This window comes from Heterodontus francisci, unplaced genomic scaffold, assembly GCF_036365525.1.
Source record: "Heterodontus francisci isolate sHetFra1 unplaced genomic scaffold, sHetFra1.hap1 HAP1_SCAFFOLD_43, whole genome shotgun sequence".
Lineage (NCBI taxonomy): Eukaryota > Metazoa > Chordata > Chondrichthyes > Heterodontiformes > Heterodontidae > Heterodontus > Heterodontus francisci.
In genome coordinates, this window is record NW_027141852.1 from 10,723,837 (window position 1) to 10,740,000 (window position 16,164).

Below are 16,164 nucleotides of genomic sequence, written 5' to 3' on the forward strand. Positions count from 1 at the left end.
GAGTGCTGACTGCCTCTCTGACCTTGATCAGTGTCACTCCATTCTTTACTCTCAATCGGGTAGGTCCTTGGTAATTTGGGCCATAAGTGATCTTGACGGTGCTGAAGAATCCACACATGTCATGGCTGTCAGCTAGTTGCTGTATTTCCTGCACTCTTTCAGCCCATCAGCTGTTCTTTAGTTCGGGTAAGTAGATCTACTCGATAGGACGAGTGGGAAACTATTGAACCTACATAGCCTCCAGTCCAGAAGCAAGGCCACTCCAACATCTGTCATCGGGCTGCAGTATGCTGACAATGCTTGCTTATGCACACACTCAGAGGCCAAGCTTCAAACCCTCATCGATGCATTCATGGAGGCGTATGAAAGAATTGGCTTAAAGCAAAACATCCGGAAAGCTAAGGTCCTCTGCCAGCCTGCTCCCCGACACTGCCTCCGACTGTCAAGATCCATGGCGAATCATTGGACAATGTGGATCACTGCTCATACCTTGGGAGCCTCCTGTCACCAAGGGCAGACATTGACAATGACACTCAGGATTGCCTCCAGAAGGCCATGTGGCCCATAAATCCTGCTCTGCCATTCAATATGATCATGCCTGTTCTGATTGAGGCCTTAATTCCACTTTCCTGCCTGCGCCCATGACCAATGACTCCCTTGTACATCAAAAAATCTGTCCATCACAGCCTTGAATATATCCAATGACCCAGCCTCCACAGTCCTCTGGAGAACAGAATTCCAAAGATGAGCAACCCTCTGACAGAAGAAATTCCTCCTCATCTCCTTCTTGAATGGGAGACCGCTTATCTTGAAACTGTGGCCCCTAATTCTACATTCCCCCACAAGGAGAAACATCTTCCCAGCATCTACCTGTGCAGCCCACTGAGAATCTTATAGATTTCAATAAGATCACCTCTCAATCTTCTAAACTCCAGTGAGTAGAGGCCCAATCTGCTCAACTTTTTCTCATAAATCAACCCTTCATCCCAGGAATTATTCTAGTGAACATTCTCTGAACTGATTCCAATGCAAATATATCCCTTCTTAAGTAAGGAGACCAAAACTGTATGAAGTACTTTAGTTGGGATGCCACTAATGCCCTGTACAGTTACAGCAAAACTTCCCTACTTTTATACTCCATTCCCCTTGCTAAAAATGCCAACATTCCATTTGCCTTCCGAATTACTTGCTATACCTTCATGCTAACTTTTTTGTAATTCATGTACCTGGCACCCAGATCCCTCAGTACAGCAGCATTTTGCAGTCTCTCTATGTAAGTAATATTCTGTTTTTCTATTCTTCCTGCCAAAGTAGGCAATCTCACATTTTCCCATATTATACTCCATCTGCCAAACTTTTGCCCACTGACTTAACCTATCTATATCTCTTTGCAGACACTTTATGTCCTCCTCACAACTTTCTTTCCTACCTATCTTTGTACCACCCATAAATTTGGCAACAGTACACTCGGTCCCTTCATGCAATTATTAATATAGATCATAAATAGTTGAGGCACCAGCACTGGTCCCTGTGACATTCCATTAGTTACAGTTTGCCAATCTGAAAATGCCCCATTTGTCCCCACTCTCTGTTTCCTGTGAGTTATCCAATCCTATATCCATGTGTGTGTAGTTTTCAGTTTGTATCTGTCAGTGTCTGTTACTCTGAGTGAGTTTTGGACTCTTTCTCAGTCTCTCAGTGCTACTATTTGTGTGTTAGGTTGCTTTAGATGACTCAGGCTGAGGTACTGTGAGTGAGTGCAGTAATCAACCTATATCTTTCAGCATCTGGCACTGAGCATGTGTTTCAGCATCACTATCTGTCTGTCAGTATCTGGTACTCTGTGTGAGCGTGGGATTCATTACATAATCTTCCGTCCCTGGGACTGATGGCAAGTCTGGATTTATTCTACATAAAATGTCAGCACAGCAACAGGCCACTGATGTGGTAGGTTTTAAGCAGACAATATATTTGAGGTTTTGCTTAGTATTAAATATCTGTCACTGTGAACACAATAGTGAAAGATAATGTATCGTACAATCTGATACAGGATTGGTGTGCAAGTGTAACTCAGGCTGTACTAATCAATTTGATCAGTGCCATTCAGTCTGAGTGAGTATCTTGGACTTGCATGCAAAATGAGCTCAGTCTGGAATTGTACAGTATCTTCCATCTGACACTATGAGGTTTCAGGACTGGTATGTAATTTATAGCTCAGACTATACTGATCAAATTTATAATGTATCTTTTAGTTTCACAATCCGGATGAGTTTTAAACTGGAATCTGAGTTTGTATCTCAGGTTATACGATATTTCAGAATCTCTCAATCTGATTATGCACTTGAGATTTGGACTTGAGTCTAATGTATATGTCTGGAAACATGATGGGCGGCACAGTGGCGCAGTGGTTAGCACCGCAGCCTCACAGCTCCAGTGACCCGGGTTCAATTCTGGGTACTGCCTGTGTGGAGTTTGCAAGTTCTCCTTGTGTCTGCGTGGGTTTCCTCCGGGTGCTCCGGTTTCTTCCCACAAGCCAAAAGACTTGCAGGTTGGTAGGTAAATTGGCCATTATAAATTGTCCCTAGTATAGGTAGGTGGTAGGGAAATATAGGGACAGATGGGGATGTGGTAGGAATATGGGATTAGTGTAGGATTAGTATAAATGGGGGTTGATGGTCGGCACAGACTCGGTGGGCCGAAGGGCCTGTTTCAGTGCTGTATCTCTAAACTAATCTAAACTAAATTAATACTGATTATAAACTCATAACCTGTGTAAATATTGGGCTGGTATTTAACTTGAATCTCAGAGTACATTATGGAGGTTATTTCTGTAACTTTGAAACAGGAACCATGTGTCAGTTCGATGTGTGTTTAATTTGTAGCTGAGGTTGCTCTTATGTGGGATTGACACACTGATAATTTGATCGTGAGTCAGAATTTGGTCTGGGATTTATGTATCTACCTGTCAGTGGTACTGAATTGGGGTGACATGGAAACAACGTCTGTCTCTCCTGTTCTGTTTGATTGATGGATTGAAAATGTGTCTCTGGAACTATTTCTGCTGTCTGAGACTGTGGAACTGATGACCTGTCTGTGTCTCTGCGCTCTGTGAATGATAATGTCCGGACTGTGTGTGAGAAGGAGCTGGTGACACTCTTCCTTGTAACTTGGGTGGAGGAAACATCACATTTATTCTGGTTCATTCAATTATTTGTCTGTTTGAATAAAAGTATGTTTATAACTGAAATACAGGTAGATCGAAGATACAGAGTTTTGATTAATTTAATCTCTCAAATAATAATCATTATGCATACCGCAAAAGAACCCCAGCTGCACAAATATTGTCAGTGTTTCACTCCACTACAGTAAGTTTCTTCACATTCTGTCTCCATCCCCTTGTCCACACAGAACCGGAGAATGGCCTCGCCACTCACTCCATGTTCCCGGACCGTTTCCAGCTCCACTCCGCCTCTTACAAACAGCCCCCGCCTCCCTCTGATCTTGACCCCGGACTCGATGCTGATCTCTGAGTCAATCTGCGGACACGCTCCCAAAGCGATGTGCTGCTGGAAGGAGGCTGCTGTTTGCTCCCTTCCCCAGGGACCGGGATCTCTCCATTGGCGGCTGTTTTAAACCATCTTCTTCCGCTCACAGGCAGTGCTGGGGGAGGGGAGCGCAGGCCCAGATTTCTGCAACAATTCAACCAGAAACATAGAAAATTTCCGGCACAGAATGAGGCCATTCGGCCCATCGTGTCCGCGCCAGCGCAAAGAGAGCAATATAGCCTATTCCCACAGTTTACTGTTATTCGACAGTGAAGTGTGGAAACAGAAGCGGACAGTCAGGATATGGGGAGTTACACAAAGTGAATCTATTATAAGCACCAGGTGAGAAGTGTGAAGGACACATTTTAAACAGCGGCTGTTTGGTTTCGCCTGAACGGTTAGACCATGGGAGCGGGAACTGGAAATCTGACCTGTGTAAAAGTCCCTGCTCCGTTGGTCAGTCCCATTCATGGCCCAGTGGATTGTTTCTGGATGTCATTAAATTGTTGTAAAATGGCCAAAGCCCCTGGTATGCAGTAGCTGGGGGCTGCAGGACTGCAGTGGAATCAGACACTGACTCTGTTTGTATTGCTGGGTTTCCTTTGTGATTGCTCACAATGATTATTCATTGAAAAATTGTTTTGGTCACTTTTGTAACTTCTACCACACCTCTTCCTGAATTCTACAGGCAATACTTGAAGGAAGCAGAATAAATGTCGTGATTCCTCGACACAAGAGGAAGTGCAGCCAGCTCCTCACACACAGTAAGTACAGTATCAGTCACAGAGAGCAGAGACATCAGTTCCACAATCACCGACAGCAGAAGTAGTCAGAACACAAAAACACACAAAATAGGAGCAGGAGTAGATCATGTGGCCCGTGGAGCCTGCTCCCCCATTCAGTACCATCGTGGATGATCTTAGGCTTCAATTCCACTTTCCCGCCTGCTCGCCTTATCCCCTGATTCTCTGAGAGATCAAAAATCTGTCTATCGCAGCTTTACATGTATTCAATGATGGAGCATCCACAATCCTCTGGAGTAGAAAATTCCAAAGATTCACAACCCTTTGAGTGAAGTAATTTCTCCTCATCTCAGTCCTAAATGATCAGCCCCTTATCGTGGGACTGTGTCCCCATGTTTTAGATTCTCCGACCAGCAGAAACAATCTCTCAGTGTTTCCCCTATCCAGCCCCTTCGGAATTTTGTATGTTTCAATGAGATCACCTCTCATTCTTCTAAACTCCAGAGTATAGGCCCAATTTACTCAGCCTCTCATCATAGGACAATCCCCTCATCCCAAGGACTAATTTAGTGAACATTTGCTGCACCGCCTCCAATGCACATATATCCTTTCTTAAGTGTGCAGACCAAAACGTCACACTGTATTCCAGATGTGGTCTCACCGAAATCCTGTACAATTGTAACTCACTTCTTTATTCCTGTATTCTAATCCCCTCGCAATAAAGGCCAACATGCCATTTGCCTTCCTAATTGCTTGTTGTACCTGCATGCTAACTTTCTGTATTCCTTGTACAAGAACAGTCAAGTCTCTTTGAACACCAACACTTACAAGTTTCACACCTTTTATCAAATATTCTACTTTTCTATTCTTATGACCAAAGTGATGAACTTCACACTTCCCTACATTATACTCCATCTACCATCTTCTTGCCCACTCACTGAACTTGTCTATATCTCTTTGCAGCCTCTCTATGTCCTCCCACAGCTTCCCTTTCCACCTACCTTTGTATCATCAGCAAACTTAGATACATTACTCTCTGTCTCTTCATTTAAGTCATTAATTTAGATTGTAAATAGCTGAGACTCCAGCACTTATCCTTGCAACACTCCATTATTCACTACCTGCCAATCCGTTCATACCCAGTCTTTGCTTCCTATCCATTAACCAATCCTTTATCCATGCTAATATATTACCCCCAATTCCATGAGTCATTATCTTCCCTATTAACCTTTTGTGTGGCATCTTGTTGAATGTTTTTCAGAAATCCAGGAATACGACTGGTTTCCCTTTACCCTACTCGTTATATCCTCAAAAAACTCTCATAAATTTGTCAACAAGATTTCCCTTCAGTAAACTCATGTTGACTTGTTTGAATGCTTTTCTCAGTGCATTGTTCAGACTTCCTGCATTTTCCCAAGGACTGATGTTAGGCTAACTGACCTGTGGTTCACAGTTTTCTCTCTCCCTCCTTTCCTGAAAAGCAGTGTAACATCTGCCAACTTCCAATCTGATGCAAATTTTCTGACCCCCTCCCACACCCACTGCAATATTACACGGAACGGCGGTAGGGAGAAACAGCCTGTCTGCCCCAGGCCAATCAAGGCCCTTAATTGGCCAATGAACTGCCACTTATGGGCCTCCTCTCTCCGCTGCGGGTATTTTGTCCTTGGTTGGGTTGGGGGCGGGGAGGCAGTGTGGCAAAGGCACCAAGAACCCTGCCTGTTTTTTTTATTCATTCATGGGATGTGGGCATCGCTTGCCAGGTCAGCATTTATTGCCCATCTCTAATTACCCTTGAGAAGGTTGTGGTGAGCTGCCTTCTTGAACCGCTGCAGTCCATGTGGGGTAGATACACCCACAGTGCTGTTTTTATTGACTTCATAGTGGTTAGATACAACTGTGTGGCTTGCTAGGCCATTTCAGAGGGCATGTAAGAGTCAACCACATTGCTATGGGTCTGGAGTCACATGTCAGCCACACCAGCTAAGGACAGCAGATTTCCCTCCCTAAAGGACATTCGTGACCCAGATGGGTTTTTACAACTATCGACAATGGTTTCATGGCCATCATTAGACTCGCTTTTTAATTCCAGATTTATTAATTGAATTCAAATTCCACCTTCTGCTGTGGTGGTATTTGAACTCATGTCCCCAGAGCAATACCCTGGGTCTCTGGGTTACTAGGCCAGTGACAATACCACTACGCCACCGCCTCCCCTGGTAAAACCAGGCGTCTTTCTTACAGGCTGCAGGGGGTCCTCCTGATAGGGCACCCTGTTCCCCATGGAGGGCCGCCCTCAAAGCTCCAACCGCCCCCAATGGACAACACAGCCCCGGACGCCGTAACCGACCCCCCATTGCCTCAGACTTAAAGGTAACATTATTTATTCTATCAGAACAGACTGAATGACAAATAACATAGCACTCCACAAAACTCTAGTGTTAGAGTGAAAGTTATTGTCTCAGTTATTTATTGCAGCCTGAGCTACACATTATATGCCAATCTAAAATGTCATACAGTTTCAGACTGAGATACAGTATTTATTCCATAAATGCAAAACGAGCTATATGTTCCACAGGAGTTCAAACCATTGACCAAGCCTGGGCTCTTTTCTCTGAGTGGTCACGTAATAGAAGCATTGAATAATATGAAGGGTTTCGTTAGGGTAGAGGTGGAGATGTTTCCCACTTGTGGTGGAGTCCAAAGCTGTGAATATGAAATAGTCAGTAATAAATCAAATAAATAACTCAGGGGAAACTTCTTTACCCTGCTTTAACAGCACTTGAGCTGATGAACATTGTTACATTTAACAGCAAACTAAATGATTAAATGAAGCAGAAACAATTCAAGGGATTTGCTGACAGGATTAGATGAAGTAGGGTTGGAGTAAGCTCATTGGAACTACTGGCACTTGGGCAGAATGGCCTGTCTGTGCTGTAAATAAAGAACAAAGAACAAAGAAAATTACAGCACAGGAACAGGCCCTTCGGCCCTCCAAGCCTGCGCCGATCCAGATCCTCTATCTAAACCTGTCGCCTATTTTCTAAGGGTCTGTATCTCTTTGCTTCCTGCCATTCATGTATCTGTCTAGATACATCTTAAAAGACGCTATCGTGCCCGTGTCTACCACCTCCACTGGCAACGCGTTCCAGGCACCCACCACCCTCTGCGTAAAGAAATTTCCACGCATATCCCCCCTAAACCTTTCCCCTCTCACTTTGAACTCGTGACCCCTAGTAATTGAATCCCCCACTCTGGGAAAAAGCTTCTTGCTGTCCACCCTGTCTATACCTCTCATGATTTTGTACACCTCAATGAGGTCCCCCCTCAACCTCCGTCTTTCTAATGAAAATAATCCTAATCTACTCAACCTCTCTTCATAGCTAGCGCCCTCCATACCAGGCAACATCCTGGTGAAGCTCCTCTGCACGCTCTCCAAAGCATCGACATCCTTTTGGTAATGTGGCGACCAGAACTGCACGCAGTATTCCAAATGTGGCCGACCAAAGTCTTAAACAACTGTAACATGACCTGCGAACTCTTGTACTCAATACCCCGTCCGATGAAGGAAAGCATGCCGTATGCCTTCTTGACCACTCTATTGCCCTGCGTTGCCACCTTCAGGGAACAATGGACCCGAACACCCAAATCTCTCTGTACATCAATTTTCCCCAGGACTTTTCCATTTATTGTATAGTTCACTCTTGAATTGGATCTTCCAAAATGCATCACCTCGCAATTGCCTGGATTGAACTCCATCTGCCATTTCTCTGCCCAACTCTCCAATCTATCTATATTCTGCTGTATTCTCTGACAGTCCCCGTCACTACCTGCTACTCCACCAATCTTAGTGTTGGCTGCAAACTTGCTAATCAGACCACCTGTACTTTCGTCCAAATCATTTATGTATATCACAAACAACAGTGGTCCCAGCACGGATCCCTGTGGAACACCACTGGTCACACGTCTCCATTTTGAGAAACTCCCTTCCACTGCTACTCTCTGTCTCCTGTTGCCCAGCCAGTTCTTCATCCAAAAAGCTAGTACACCCTGGACCCCATGCGACTTCACTTTCTCCATCAACCTACCATGGGGAACCTTATCAAACGCCTTACTGAAGTCCATGTATATGATATCTACAGCCCTTCCCTCATCAATCAACTTTGTCATTTCCTCAAAGAATTCTATTAAGTTGGTAAGACATGACCTTCCCTGCACAAAACCATGTTGCCTATCACTGATAAGCCCATTTTCTTCCAAATGGGATTAGATCCTATCCCTCAGTATCTTCTCCAGCAGCTTCCCTGCCACTGACGTCAGACTCACCGGTCTATAATTACCTGGATTATCCCTGCTACCCTTCTTAAACAAGGGGACAACATTAGCAATTCTCCAGTCCTCCGGGACCTCACCCGTGTTTAAGGATGCTGCAAAGATATCTGTTAAGGCCCCAGCTATTTCCTCTCTCGCTTCCCTCAGAAACCTGGGATAGATCCCATCTGGACCTGGGGACTTGTCCACCTTAATGCCTTTTAGAATACCCAACACTTCCTCCCTCCTTATGCCGACTTGACCTAGAGTAATCAAACATCTGTCCCTAACCTTAACATCCGTCATGTCCCTCTCCTCAGTGAATACCGATGCAAAGTACTCGTTTAGAATCTCACCCATTTTCTCTGACTCCACATATAATTTTCCTCCTTTGTCCTTGAGTGGGCCAATCCTTTCTCTAGTTACCCTCTTGCTCCTTATATATGAATAAAAGGCTTTGGGATTTTCCTTAACCCTGTTTGCTAAAGATATTTCATGACCCCTTTTATCGCTCTTAATTTCTCGTTTCAGATTGGTCCTACATTCCCGGTATTCTTCCAAAGCTTCGTCTTTCTTCAGCCGCCTAGACCTTATGTATGCTTCCTTTTTCCTCTTAGCTAGTTTCACAATTTCACCTGTCATCCATGGTTCCCATATCTTGCCCTTTCTATCCCTCATTTTCACAGGAACATGTCTCTCTTGCACGCTAAATCAACCTCTCTTTAAAAGCCTCCCACATATCAAATGTGGATTTATCTTCAAATAGCTGCTCTCTATCTACATTCCCCAGCTCCTGCCGAATTTTGGTATAGTTGGCCTTCCCCCTATTTAGCACTCTTCCTTTAGGACCACTCTCGTCTTTGTCCATGATTATTCTAAAACTTACGGAATTCCCAAAGTAGTCCCCTACTGAAACTTCAACCATCTGGCCGGGCTCATTCCCCAACACCAGGTCCAGTATGGCCCCTTCCTGAGTTGGACTATTAATACTATGTAATTCTGTGTAGAGTGAATCCAGAATGACAAACTAACCCAGAGATTAATGGCTAATGAATGCATCCCACACACAGGCAGTACCAGAGACTGACAGATACTGAACAAAACCCACACTCACAGGCATTGCCACAGACTAACAGATACTGAACAAAACCCACACTCACAGGCAGTACCTGAGACTGACTGATATTGAACAAAACCCACATTCATAAACAGTACCAGAAACTGACAGATGTTAAATTCATCCCAAGTTCACAACAGAAACAATAACTGAGAGATCCAACAGTAATCCAACACTTACATATATTATCAGTGACTTAAAGGTACAGAATTAATCGCACACTCAAATATAGTGCATGTGACTGGGATACAGAATGAGTCTATACTGACACATAGTACCAGGGAATGACAGATACAGAATGAATCACACAGTCACATACAGCAACAGGGACATTTTGGCACAGTATGAATCTGACAGTCATGTACAGAAACAGAGGCTGACAGATATCAAATGAAACCCACACACACATGCAGTGACACTGAGAGCTATAACATATATGCCGCATTCATATCTAGTACCAGAGATTGACAGATACAGAATGAATTCCACACACACAAACAGTTCCAGAGCCTTATACATTCAGAGTGAATATGACACTTTGTACCAGAGACTGACCAATGCAGCATGAATCCCACACTCCCACTCAGTAATAGAGACTGACAGCCACAAATAAAGAATGATTCTCATTCTCATGTACAGGACAACAGACTGATTTGCCACAATGGTGTCTCTAATCTTTGGGCAAACTCAATGCAATAACAACTCATCTCCATTCCCAGTATTTCTAAATCCCACCTGTCCTACATAATCTGAACAATTATTGCATGTTGTGACTGACTGTCTGATCTGCAAAACTGCACTGTATCACAGATTGCTGACATTTGCTAGCTGAAAGGGAGAACTGCAACATAGAAGCAGAAATTGGCACAGTCTGTCAGGGTTAATAAGCAGGTAATGTGAGGTATTACATTTTGTGCTACACTCATATTGCTTCACATTTTTATACTGTTCAGTGGCGCAGTAGTTAGCACTGCAGCCTCACAGCTCCAGGGACCTGGGTTCGATTCTGGGTATTGCCTGTGCAGAGTTTGCCAGTTCTCCCTGTGACCGCGTGGGTTTTCGCCGGGTGCTCCGGTTTCCTCCCACAGCCAAAGACTTGCAGGTTGATAGGTAAATTGGCCCTTATAAATTGCCCCTAGTGTAGGTAGGTGATAGGGAATATGGGATTACTGCAGGGTTAGTATAAATGGGTAGTTGTTGGTCAGCACAGGGTTAGTATAAATGGGTGGTTGTTGGTGGGCCGAAGGGCCTATTTCAGTGCTGTATCTCTAAATAAAATAAATAAAAGTAATCAATTCTTAATAAAAATGTTTGACTGCATTGATCTGATATTTGTAAATGTGCCCTGTTATATATTACACTACATTGAGCAGTATTTCTGTCTGATTTTTCAGGATACTATTTGCATTACTTCAAATAAAGAAAACATAACTACACAAAGAACTGAGCACAATGCTGAAAATTTCACAGCAAACAGTCAAAAGGGAAAGAGATAACATATAGAAAGAAAAAAAGCTCAAATTCTGGAAACACTCAGCCAGTCCGGAAACAACTGTGGAGAAGAGAAGCTCGGGTTAATTGTCCAGTTCTGTGACCCTTCTATAGACCTGAAACATTGCCCCTACCTTCTTCTCTCCACAGATGCTTCTAGAACTGCTGAGTGTTTCTAGCATCTTCTGTTATTCAGATTTCTAGCGGCTGCAGTATTTCTCTTTTTGAAGAATAAAACAATCCCTGGGAAGGAATGAAAGTTTACATAAGAAATAAGAGCAGGAGTGGCCACTCTGCCCATCGAAATAGATCCACCATTCAATAAGATAACAACTGTTCTCCTACCTCAACTCCATCTTACCACATTGGCACAGCCCCCTTGATTCCCTTAGTATCCAAAAACCTATCGATCTCTCTTGAATATACACAATGATTGAGCATCCAGAGCTCTCTGGGATAGAGAATTCCAAAGATTCATAACCCTTTGACTGAATAAAAATCTCCTCTTCTCAGTTAAATATGACCAAGCCCTTTATACTCAGACTGTAACCCTTCGTTCTAGATTGCCCAGCTAGAGGAAACATCCTCCCAGCATTTGCCATGTCAAGCCACTAAGCTTTTTATGTGCCAGTGAGATTACCTCTCGCTCTTCTGAATTCTAGGGAATAGAGGCCTAGTCTATTCAATCTCTTCTCGTAGGACAATCCCCTCATCCTAGGAAGAAGTCTACTGACACATCTCTGTACTCCCTCTAAGGCAAGTATATCCTTCCATAGATAAGGGGACCAAAACTGCACAGCACTCCAAGTGTGATCTCACCAAGGCCTGTATAATTGCAATAAATACTCCTACTCTAATCTCTTTGCAATAAAGACAAACATATCATTTGCTTTCCTAATTGGTTGAGTACCTGCATGTTAACTTTCTGTGATTCCTGGACAAGGACAATCGGGTCCCTCTGAATGTAAACATTTCCCATTCTCTCAATAATTTAAAAAATGTTCTGCATTCCTGTTTTCCTGCTGAAGTGTGTAACTTTACACTTCTCCCCATTATATTCCATCTCTCTTGTTCTTGCCCACATACTTAGTCTGTCTAAATCCATTTTTACCCTCTTTGCATCTTCCTCACAGTTTACTTTGCCACCTCACTTTATATCATCGGCAAACATGGATGGCATTACATTCAGTCACCTCATCTAAGTCATTGATACAGAATGTAAATAACTGAGTCCCGAGCACCAATCCTTGCAGTATCCAACTACTTACAGCTTTCCCACAGAAAATGACTCGGTTATTCCTGCTCTCTGTTTTTTGTCTGTTAACTAATACTCAATCTATACTAATATATTATCCCCAAATCGCATGGGACCTACATTGGTGTAATAACCTCTTGTTTGATAACTTATTGAATGCTTTTTGAAAATCCAAACAGACTACATCCACTGGTTCCCCTTATCTACCCTGGCAGTTACAACCTCTACATATTCTAATAATTTATCATTGACAATTTCCTTTTAATAAATCCATGTTGACTCTGCCCAACCATATTCTGATATTCCACATCACCATTTACCATGTCTGTAATAATAGATTGTAGCATATTCCCCATTGCTGATGTCAGGCAAACTGGCCTCTAGTTCTTTGCTTTCTCTCTCCTTCCTTTCTCGAATAGTGTGGATATGTTTGTTACCCTCCAATCCACAGCTTCCAGAATCCAGGAATTGTTTTTTATAAGGAACGGGAATAGCTGTGGGAAAATGAATCTGAGTAATTCTATTCTGAGTCCACTGTATGATTCAGGTCAAATAATAATTATCAATAAAAAAGGAGTAAAATCAGAGTTCAATTGAACTTTAATTTGAAGGAAATCAGTGTTGGAAATATGTTTATTCAAATTATACACTTCTTGGTTTGGGAAACAAAATTCCTTTGAGACAGTACCCAACTCAGTTCCTATCTTTCAGTTTCTCATCTGAGGAATTTAAGGAACGCCAAACTGTATTGGCTGGGAATCAAACCCTGGCACAGCTGCTTGGAAGGTCATTGACCTGAAACATTAACTGTTCTCTCTCCACAGATGCTGCCTGACCTGCTGAGTATTTCCAGCATTTTCTGTTTTTATTCCAGCTGTTTGGAAGGCAGCTATGCTCACTGCTCCAACAGCATCGCTCACATGGAGCAATACATTGAGTCTTTCTGTGGATTTTGGGACTGTGCCGCTGTCTATGCTACAATCACAGCCAATAAAATACTCAGCTCAGTTCCAGGTGTTTAAAACTGGTGAACTGAAAGGCGACATGAAGAAAAACTTTTTCATGGAGTGAATGATTAGGATCTGGGATGCCTGAGAGGCTGAAGAAGGCAGATTCAATCATAGCTTTCAAAAGGGAATTGGATAAGTAATTGAAATGAAAAATATGCAGGGCGGAAGAAAGACCAATAAGCTGGCACGGAATCAATGGGCTGAATGGCCTCCTATTGTGTTGTAACTATTCACTGATACTGTGAGTCTAAGACCAAAATTTGATTAAAGACCTGTTTCAGCCTAGTTACTGTTACAGATCTCAAACAGAGTTTGGCTGTTTATCAGGGTGTTTTTGAACAGCAATAAATCACAATTTTACAGCACAGAAAGAGTTCATTTGAACAATTGTGCCCGTGGCCGCTCTTTGAACGAATTATCTAATCAGTTCCACCTCCCTGTCATTTTCACATTGCCCTGTAATTTCCCCATCAAGTAATGATTCAATTCCCTCAGGAAAGTTATTATTGAATCTGTTTTCACCTCCCTTTTCAAGCAGTACATTTCTGATCATCAGAAAGCCTGTTAAAATATCACCTCGTCTCCCCCTCTGATTCTTTTAACAATTCTGTGTCCACTGGTTACAGACCCTTCTGCTCGTGGGAACAATTCCTCTTAAACCCATTACAATGTAGAACACAACTATTAAATATTACATTAACATCTCTGCTCCAAGTAGAATGAATCCAGCTTTGCTATTCTTTTGCGCATCTCTTGAGCCATTCTGGTCAATCTCCTCTGCATTCTCTCTCAGGCCTTGATATCCCTGCTGAAGTGTGGAACCTATAATTAGAAATGCTCCAGCTGAGGCCGATAACTAGTGATTTAATTTATAAAAGTTCAGCATAAACTCCTTGTTTGTGACCCGTACTCCCATTTCTGGTTTCTAACCCAGTGTCGGCTCTGAGCTGTTGAAACTGCCTGAATAAATATTTCCGCCCAACAAAGCGCTCAATTTAGAGAGGCCGGAATGTGAGAAGCTGAAAATAAGCCAGGCGACATTTCCCGGTGGATTTTTCAATAGAAACTAGGGCTGGAGAGAGTCTTTGGGAAATGTAATTCCTGAATGCAGTGAGAGGGTTTGTGATTGGTTGCAGATGTTAAATCTGATTGGATGGCGAAAGAGACCAATTAGAGTATTACAATATAAAACCATTGTGACATCACTCCCAAACACCCAATCACAATCTTTACTTTCCCCCATCCCTTATTAGCATAGAGCTGTGGGATTGTCTATTTAATCCGCACTCGGAAGGATTTTGGTTTATTTCTGTGTCTGAAATTGAAACTGAAGATGGTTGAGGAGAAGAAGAAAGCAGTTCCTAAGAAGGGCGCCAAGAAAACTGTGAGTAAACCATCAGCAAAGGGCGGTAAAAGGCGGAGAAAGTCGAGGAAGGAGAGTTACTCCATCACCCCGATCAGACCTGTACTGTACCCGGCAGGAAGATCTCTGATAGTCTCGCGCTACTCAGGGATACGATCGCCTACGTATGGGACAGGAGGGTGGACACCTGCCTCATCAGCCTGGACCAGGAGAAGGCTTTTGACAGGATATCGCACACCTACATGATGGACGTGCTTTCCAAAATGGGGTTTGGGGAGGGAATCTGCAATTGGATCCAACTGCTCTACACAAACATCAGTAGCGCAGTCTCAATCAACGGGTGGGAATCGGAAAGTTTCCCGATCAAATCTGGAGTCAGACAGGGCTGTCCTCTCTCCCCGGTCTTGTTTGTTTGCTGTATTGAACCCTTTGCTGAGTCTATTAGGAAGGATGCGAGCATAAGAGGGGTGACAATCCCAGGCAGCAGAGGCACTCAGGTCAAAACCTCCCTGTACATGGATGACATCGCCGTTTTCTGCTCGGATTCGCTGTCCGTGCGCAGAATGATGAGCATCTGCGACCAGTTCGAACTGGCCTCGGGAGCCAAAGTTAACCACGGCAAGAGTGAGGCCATGTTCTTTGGCAACTGGGCTGACCGATCCTTTGTCCCCTTCACCGTCAGGTCAGATTACCTGAAGGTGCTGGGGATATGGTTCGGAAGGGCCGGGGCGTGCACCAAAACATGGGAGGAGCGAGTAGCCAAGGTACGACAAAAGTTGGGCATGTGGGGGCAGCGATCTCTCTCCATTGTGGGTAAGAACCTGGTCATCAGGTGCGAGGCGCTTACGTTGTTGCTCTACGTGGCGCAGGTCTGGCCCATACCCCACTCCTGCGCCGTGGCAGTCACCCGAGCCATTTTCCGCTTCGTCTGGGGATCTAAAATGGACCGGGTCCGGAGGGACACGATGTTCAAATCTCTGGACAAGGGCGGGAAAAATGTACCCAACGTGGCCCTGATCCTGATGACCACCTTCATGTGCGGCTGCATCAAGCTGTGTGTAGATCCCCAGTACGCAAACTCCAAGTGTCACTACGTGCTGAGGTTCTATCTGTCCCCGGTTTTGCGAAGGATGGGCCTGGTCACATTGCCGCGGAACGCTCCATGCAGTTGGGCGGTGCCGTACCACCTATCCTTCGTGGAGCAGTTTCTGCGAGAAAACACATTTGACCACCGTTCCATCAGGCAGTGGTCTGCACGGAATGTCCTCAAGGCCCTACGGGACAAGGAAACGGTGGATCCTGTCGGATGGTTCCCCGAGCAGACCGTCA

The 16,164-nt window shown here is 43.9% G+C and overlaps 1 protein-coding gene across 1 annotated transcript in view; it reads left to right on the top strand.

Moving 5' to 3' along the window:
- The first annotated feature begins 3,732 nt into the window (after window positions 1-3,732).
- Window positions 3,733-16,164, top strand: part of LOC137364972 (histone H2B-like) — a 13,575-nt gene continuing 1,143 nt past the window's right edge. The window contains exon 1 of the mRNA XM_068027844.1: window positions 3,733-3,840. Coding sequence (XP_067883945.1) covers window positions 3,733-3,840 — 108 coding nt within the window. The remainder of the gene's footprint in view (window positions 3,841-16,164) is intronic.